This window comes from Mandrillus leucophaeus, unplaced genomic scaffold (assembly GCF_000951045.1).
Source record: "Mandrillus leucophaeus isolate KB7577 unplaced genomic scaffold, Mleu.le_1.0 Scaffold46, whole genome shotgun sequence".
In the NCBI taxonomy this organism is placed as follows: Eukaryota; Metazoa; Chordata; class Mammalia; order Primates; family Cercopithecidae; genus Mandrillus; species Mandrillus leucophaeus.
In genome coordinates, this window is record NW_012104920.1 from 3,783,489 (window position 1) to 3,790,858 (window position 7,370).

General features: G+C 45.0%; 1 protein-coding gene across 1 annotated transcript in view; it reads right to left on the bottom strand.

The window, feature by feature from the left end:
• RABEP1 (rabaptin, RAB GTPase binding effector protein 1) overlaps nucleotides 1-7,370 on the bottom strand; it is an 87,229-nt gene that overhangs the window by 2,100 nt on the left and 77,759 nt on the right. The window contains exons 13-16 of the mRNA XM_011994747.1: nucleotides 6,830-6,970; nucleotides 3,941-4,130; nucleotides 3,022-3,077; nucleotides 777-875 (exon numbers count right to left, since the gene is read on the bottom strand). Coding sequence (XP_011850137.1) covers nucleotides 777-875; nucleotides 3,022-3,077; nucleotides 3,941-4,130; nucleotides 6,830-6,970 — 486 coding nt within the window. The remainder of the gene's footprint in view (nucleotides 1-776; nucleotides 876-3,021; nucleotides 3,078-3,940; nucleotides 4,131-6,829; nucleotides 6,971-7,370) is intronic.

A 7,370-nucleotide genomic window follows, 5' to 3' on the forward strand; every position in this document is an offset into this window, starting at 1 on the left:
TAGGGCAAGTGTGCAAGCCATCTGGACTGCTTGCTGTAGGTCCTAAGATGAACTGGGTGTGAAAAGCCAGAGGAAGAAATGGATTAAAGTGCTGCCCTCCCCCACCCCCAGCAGCTGGTGACAGTGACAATCATCAATCATCAAAACAGTTGCTGAGATCAGAATCTGTCACAGCGACAGGGATGCACACAGGATTTCCTCTAACAACATCCACAGTCAAGCACCCACCAGGAAACTTAGTGACTATGCCCCAGGCAGCCCCAGCTATCCCCAATCTCTCTCTCAGAAAACTTCAGCAGGATGTGTGGGAGCCTCTAAAAACAAGCAGTTCTACAACACTGTCTGTGCTTTAAGGTCTGACCCCTCAGCTCACTACCCCCACAACATGCACGTTTATTCTAACGGAACTCATCAAAATGTAGGCGGCAAACCTGGTTTGATGCCATCTCTCTTAGGATTTGATATATCAGTCAGATGGAATGACATTTTCAAAGCTGCTTCTAACTGGGCAGTGCCCAGGCTTGGTCAATGGCCCTGATTGCCTACCTACTATCGGAAGCTAGCCCATGACACAGGCCTCCGGACCTGGCAGAAAAGATTTAACCCAGCTGGAATAGATCAATTCGTTTAATTTTTTTCTTTTCACAAGCTGTCAGTCTTGCCAACTTTTTAAAAGGTGACACTTCAAAGCACCAATATTTTTTCTTAACATGCAAGATGGGATCCTACCTTCTTAGCCCTACTTTTCAAAATTAAATGACCAATGAAAATACTACCTTAGCAGCAGTCTCTTTTTTTAACTGCTCTTCCAAACTGATCTTCATTTCCTGAAGACTCTCAAGCTGTTGAGACTTCTCTCTTAATGTGGACTCCAACTGTGAAAACAGAAAAAGCTGAGACAGAAACTCCCTCAGGCCCACAGTGCACTTATGCCTAAAAGAGCCTAGAGCCCGGAGAATTACACCAAGACACTCAGGCTACACTGGGAATACTCTCACCCTTTCAGCTCTGTGGATCCCCTCTGTATTCTTCCTGAACTATTCTTTCATTAACCATTATTAGGCACCTACTGTATTCTAAGGCCTCAAAATGGAGAAACCAGGGGAAACAGACGTGGGAAGCATGAAGGAAGCAGCATTTAATTCTGCCAGAAAAGTTACAAAGGACTTCCTAGAGGAGATGACATTTGACTCCTACATTTTTACAGGGCAAAGACAAGGGTGACAAGGGGAGAGGATGGAGAGAGATACTCCAGTAAGAGGGAATGGACGGCACGCATTAAAAACACATGCAGGAACGGTGGCATGTTCAGCTGGCCTATAGCATGGCACATTGGGAGCCACAGGCACTGAGGCGGAGAGAGTGTGTGAGGCAGGAGAGCTCTGGCTGGGCTAAGGATACGGACTTGATCCTGTAAATAAAGGAAACCACTGGAGGGCTCTCCACTAGACTGAGATGCGAACAAGTATAATATTTAAGTATCACCTTGATTTCAATATGGAAATGAATTAGGGACAAATTTTGGAGGCAGAGAAGTAAGTTAGGCTGTTAAAATAAGCCAGGTGAGAGTGAAGTCTGAACTCAAAGAGTGGCAGCTGGAATGGAAAGGATGAGATGTATTTCAAGCGCTGGTAATTTCTGCTCGTGCAATCTCAGAAGCAAAGTGGAGGCAGGAGGCAGACTGCAGCGGGTGGAGGGGTGGCTGGGAAGTCTGGCAGTGGACATGATCAAGACTGTGGCAACAGAAGCAAGAAGAAAGATTGGTAGCTTGAGAGAGGAGTGCAATCCAAAGACTTTTTCCTTCTGAATGGGAGACACCTGGGCCTGTTCATGCATAATGGAAAAGACCAGTCCAGAGGTAGAAGTTCAAGGCCCAGCACGGTGTGGGGACGTCTGGAGAAGTCCGGAGACACTCAGTCAAAGCACCTATGCAGTGACACACTGTGCTCAGAAGCAGGCCATCATTTTCTCTGAAGGAAAACAGAAGGCTGGGAATAAAAGGAGAACCTGTAATTGAGGAGCCCAGGAGCTGAAGGTGGCCCTGCCTGATGCCTGAGGAGTGAGGCCAGCATCTGCTGAGAGTGAGGAGGCTAAGGTGAGATGACTCTGAAACTGCCACTGTGAGGAATGGAGGAGACGCAACTTAGAACACATGGCAGGCTGCATGAGGAGCACTGGAGGCCCATCTGGCAGCACGAGCAGGCAGTGTCACCAAGTCTGGTGGCATCAGCAGCTAGGGACAGCAGGACTAGTCCAGGGTTGGGCAGTGGTCAGGTGAGGGCAGCAGCAGGACAAGGAGTGAAAGACCGTAGGGGCAGGTGTGGTGGGAGATGAGGGGAAGAGGCAGGCCAGTAAGATGCGACCTAGGGGAAAGCAAGCAAGCCATGAAGCTGCTAAAACCAGGATAAAAAGGCAAGTTCAGAGAAGTGGAGGTCTGAATGAGGTACTCCGATGGAGAGGCCTGCAGGATGAAGAGCTGGAAGGATGGCAGATTCTGGTCAAGGAATTTAAGGCTGCAGTGAGATGTCACAGTTGGGCAAAGTACAGCCCAGTGTGTGAGAAGGGAGAGCAGGGTGGAGGTGAAAATCTCTAAATCAAGGAACAGTGAGGTCAGGAAGTGGAATGGGGTTACTATGAAAGGTACTGATGATGTCTAAGAGGACTAAGCCAGCTAGAAAACATCATCTTTTGTTTGTAACATTTTAATACATATTTCTACTGTACCTCTAAGCATATAACATGTTATGACCATGCCTGGCCTATCTTCTCCCTACACTGGAAACTCCAAGCCACAGTCACAGCTTAGCCTAACCTCCTCCAGTTCTACACAGCCTGACACACAGGGCACTCTCAGTAAGTCACCATCACACCCTTACCCCCATGGTTTTCTTCCCGCAAGACAGAAGTTCCTTAAGGCAGGTCCCATGCCTTAACTATTTTTTATTCGTTGGGTCTACCATAGTAGGAGTCAATAAATAACCACCGGTTGCTGACAGAATTAATTTGAAACTCACGACTTACCTGTCCTTTTTCTACTTTTATTCTTTCTAATTCAGCTTTTAGGCTAGAAATGGAAGCTAGAAGGAAAAAAAAATGAGACGTATTAGCATTCATCTATTATTTTGCATGAACATTTTTTTCTTTAAAATTTTAGAACACCCCCAAAGGATTCAAATATATGCTGAACATGGGTTCTGGGGGGCTGTCTCAAAATTATCACCAAGCAATCAGCATATTCAGCGCAGGGAAAAGCAGGATCTATGCAAACGGACACGGTGTCATAAACTACTTCTAGATCACGTATCACGTCTCTGCAGGGAAACGCCACCCATCGAATCACGTTCCCCTGGGTCTGGGTTCAAGTACTGAGAATCCCATCTATGAATAATTGCCAAAGAGGCCACAGAACTCCTAAAAAGACGAGTTTTCGGCCAGGCGCAGTGGCTCACAACTGTAATCCCAGCACTTTGCAAGGCCGAGGCAGGCAGATCACCTGAAATCGGGAGTTCGAGACCAGCTTAACCAACATGCAGAAACCCGTCTCTACTAAAAATACAAAACTAGCTGGGTGTGGTGGTGCGTGCCTGTAATCCCAGCTACTTGGGATGCTGATGCAGCAGAATGCAGAACTGCCTGAACCCAGGAGGCAGAGGTTGCAGTGAGCCAAGATCTCACCACTACACTCCAGCCTGGGCAACAAGAGTGAAACTCCATCTCAAAAAAAAAGACAAGTTGTTAAAATAACCAGAATTTCTGATTATTTGAATATATCAGAATATATATTCCGAATCTGAATCTATCAGAATATCTATAAAAAATGGACTGAGTCTGTACGAAATGTTTTCCTGTGCTTTGCTGTGGTCCAGACTCCACGGCCACAAATTACTTCTTTACTGAAGTTTTCTTTAGTGACTCTAAACTACATCACTTTCATCTTCACCTATTTCCTCCTTGCAGTTTTCTATTTCTAGCTGCAGAGTTTCTTCAAGATTTTCTTTCAAACACTGTTCTGCTTGGATCTGCTCCTTTAGGAAAAGTATCTCGGCCTTCAGCTTTTCTTCTACGTGGTCTGCTGCTGTCCGCACATGAATGATGTCCTCGCGGTACTTTAATACCATCTCCCGCAGTGCCTGGATTCAAGAAACAAATGATTATTGCGTTTGTGAGAGTGAAAAGAAATAAAGAAGCTAAAGATTTTCTATAACCAGAATCTCAGATGCTGTTTTAATGGTTCAAAAATTAAGACTTTGACCATTAAGCCACTTAGAGCTTCAGGGCAGGTGCCATGTCAGGTTAACATTCATTATATTATAGAAAAGACATTTCTGGCCAAGTCGTATCTTCTGAGCCACATACTCTTCCCTCAAAACTGTTTCATAAGCAGAAAAATAAAAAGGTTAAGTGACTTACAATATGCCATTCAATCGAAATAATACCTTAGACTCCTCTACTATTACTTGCAGAAATTTGTGAGGCGTTAGGAAATGAAGACAAAACTCAGTAGCAAGTTCCCACTCAGTAGCAAGTGTGAACCAAGAGGATAAGGTTTACTTACTTACTTATTCATTCATTCAAACATGTACTGAACATCTACCACAGGCAAAGTACTACCTTAGGCCAGAGGCAAATAATGGCAGAGATGGCTTTCGAAGGTGGTAAGCTGTTTTTCTGTAATAAATTCAGTACATAATTTGTTGTTTTTCTTCCTAAATTTTAGTTCTGTCTTCTTTTAGAAAGCCTTTCAATTATATCCTAAAGCAACTCTAAAGTAAAAACGGGATTTTCAGATAACAATATATATAAAACAACAGTTTTTAAAATTTCATAAGATTTATTACTGAGGCAGGTCCAAGAATCAAGGCTTACACACTGACTACATTCTTCAAGGATTCTGGACCTTTTTTTTTCTTGAGACAGGATCTTCCTCTGTCACCCAGACTGGAGTACGGAGTGCAATGGCATAATCCTATCTCACCACAGACTGAAATTCCTGGGCTCAAACCATCCTCCTGCCTCAGCCTCCCAAGTAGCTAGGATTATAGGCACATGCATGCCACTGTGCCCAGCTAATTTTCTTATTTTTTGTAGAGACACGGTCTCACTATGTTGCCCAGGTTGGTCTCAAACTCCTGGGCTCAAGCAAAACTCCCACTTCAACCTCCCAATGTGCTGGGATTACAGGCAAGTGTCACTGTGCCCGGCCTGGATTCCTGGAACATTTTAAAATCTAGACTAGCAGGCAGTGGCTCACGCCTGCAATCCTAGCACTTTGAGAGGCCCAGGCAGGCAGATCACTTGAGATCAGGAGTTCGAGACCAGCCTGGCCAACATGGCAAAACCCCATCTCTACTAAAAATACAAAAAAAGGCCGGGCATGGTGGCTCATGCCCTGTAATCCCAACACATTGGGAGGCCAAGACGGGCAGATCACGAGGTCAGGAGTTCAAGACCAGCCTAGCCAATATGGTGAAACCCCATCTCTACTAAAAAATATTTTTAAAAATTAGCTGGGCACAGTGGCACGCGCCTGTTGTGCCAGTACTTGGGAGGCTGAGGCAGGAGAATCACTTGAACCCGGGAGACGGAGGTTGCAGTGAGCCTAGGTTGCTCCACTGCACTCCAGCCTGGGTGACAGAGCGAGACTCCCTCTCAAAAAATAAATAAAAAATAAAAATACAAAAACAAATTAGCCCAGCGTGCTGGCACATGCCTGTAATCCCAGCTACTCGGGAGGCTGAGGCAGGAGAATCACTTGAACCCAGTAAGCAGAGGTTTCAGTGAGCCAAGATTGCACCATTGCACTTCAGCCTGGGCGACAGAATGAAACTGTGTCTCAAAAAATAAAAATTAAAAATAAAGCTTGGATAAAGTTCAGGAGACAATTATGAATGTCTCTGGGAAATCGGTTTTGTAGCCCAGGTTTACCCAACCACAGAAGAATGTAAGTGACCAAAAGTGTCATCTTTGGCCGGGCATGGTGGCTCACTTGAGGTCAGGAGCTCAAGACCAGGCTGGCAAACATGGTGAAACCCCGTCTATACTATAAATGCAAAAAATTAGCCAGGCGTGGTGGTGGGCGCTTGTTATCCCAGCTACTGGGGAGGCTGAGGCAGGAGAATCGTTGAAACCCGTGAGGCAGAGGTTGCAGTGAGCAGAGATCATGCCATTGCACTCCAGCCTGGGTGACGGATAATATCTGTCTCAAAAAGAAACACAAGTGTCATCTTTATGGACAGAATGATGGTGAGTGTGGTATAACCTTTCAAGTACCAGATACAAAAACAAACATCAGCAGCAGCCAGCATGGTGACCTCTTCAAACATTTAATTTCTGGCACACTCTCAATATGGTCCCACAAAAATAACTTACACATCTTGAAAACATTAGGCTACGTGAAGAAGAAGTACACAAAAGACCACATATTGTATGATTCTATTCATAGGAAAGTCCAGAATAGGGAAATCTATAGAGGCAGAAAGTAGATTAGCAGTTGCTTAAGGTTAGGGGAGGAGGAGGAGGAATAAGGATGGTAGCTAAAGGGTGAAGTGTTACTTTTTCTTTTGTGTGTGTATTTGTGTTTGTTTTTAGCTGGTGTACTTGGGTCACAAGGAGTTACTTTCTGAGGTGATGAAAATGTTCTAAAATGGATTGTGATGATGGTCGCACACATCACATCTGTGAGTACAGCAAAAACCACTGAACGGTACACTTCAAACGGCTGGATCGCCATGTGAATCATATCTGAATAAAGCTGTTTACATAAAGAACACACAGCCAATTCCGAAAATGTACTTGTTGACATTTTTGATCATGTGGAAAGTTAAGTTACCTCTGTGGTGTCTGGGAGGATGAAGTCTTCGGCTTGCTGTAGTGACACATGCAAGCTGTGCTTTCCCTGGAGACTGTCGTTGTCTTTCTGTAACCTCACCAGCTCTTCTGAAACCTGTTCCCGTGACTGCATCAGCACTGCCTAAAATAGAAGGAGACACTAATCACAGCCAGAAAGGTAGATCTGGTCTGGTAATAGCTACACCAGAGAAAAACAAGACCAAACTAAAGGAGTGCTGAGGATGGACGGGGTATGGTGAAGTTCTGCTAGACTTAGAAAAAGCAGTGCAGAGATTTTCTGATTTACAGCACATATTCCACAAGAGGACAGGCAAAGCAGCAGGTATCTGAGGCTCATTCTCCATTGTTCCTACAAACCGCTTAAAAATACTATCTTCTGGTTGGGCGCGGTGGCTCACACCTGCAATCCCAGCACTTTGGGAGGCTGAGGTGGGTGGATTGCCTGAGATCACAAGTTTGAGACCAGCCTGGGCAAAAGAGTGAAACTCCGTCTCGACTAAAATACAAAAAATTAGCTGGGC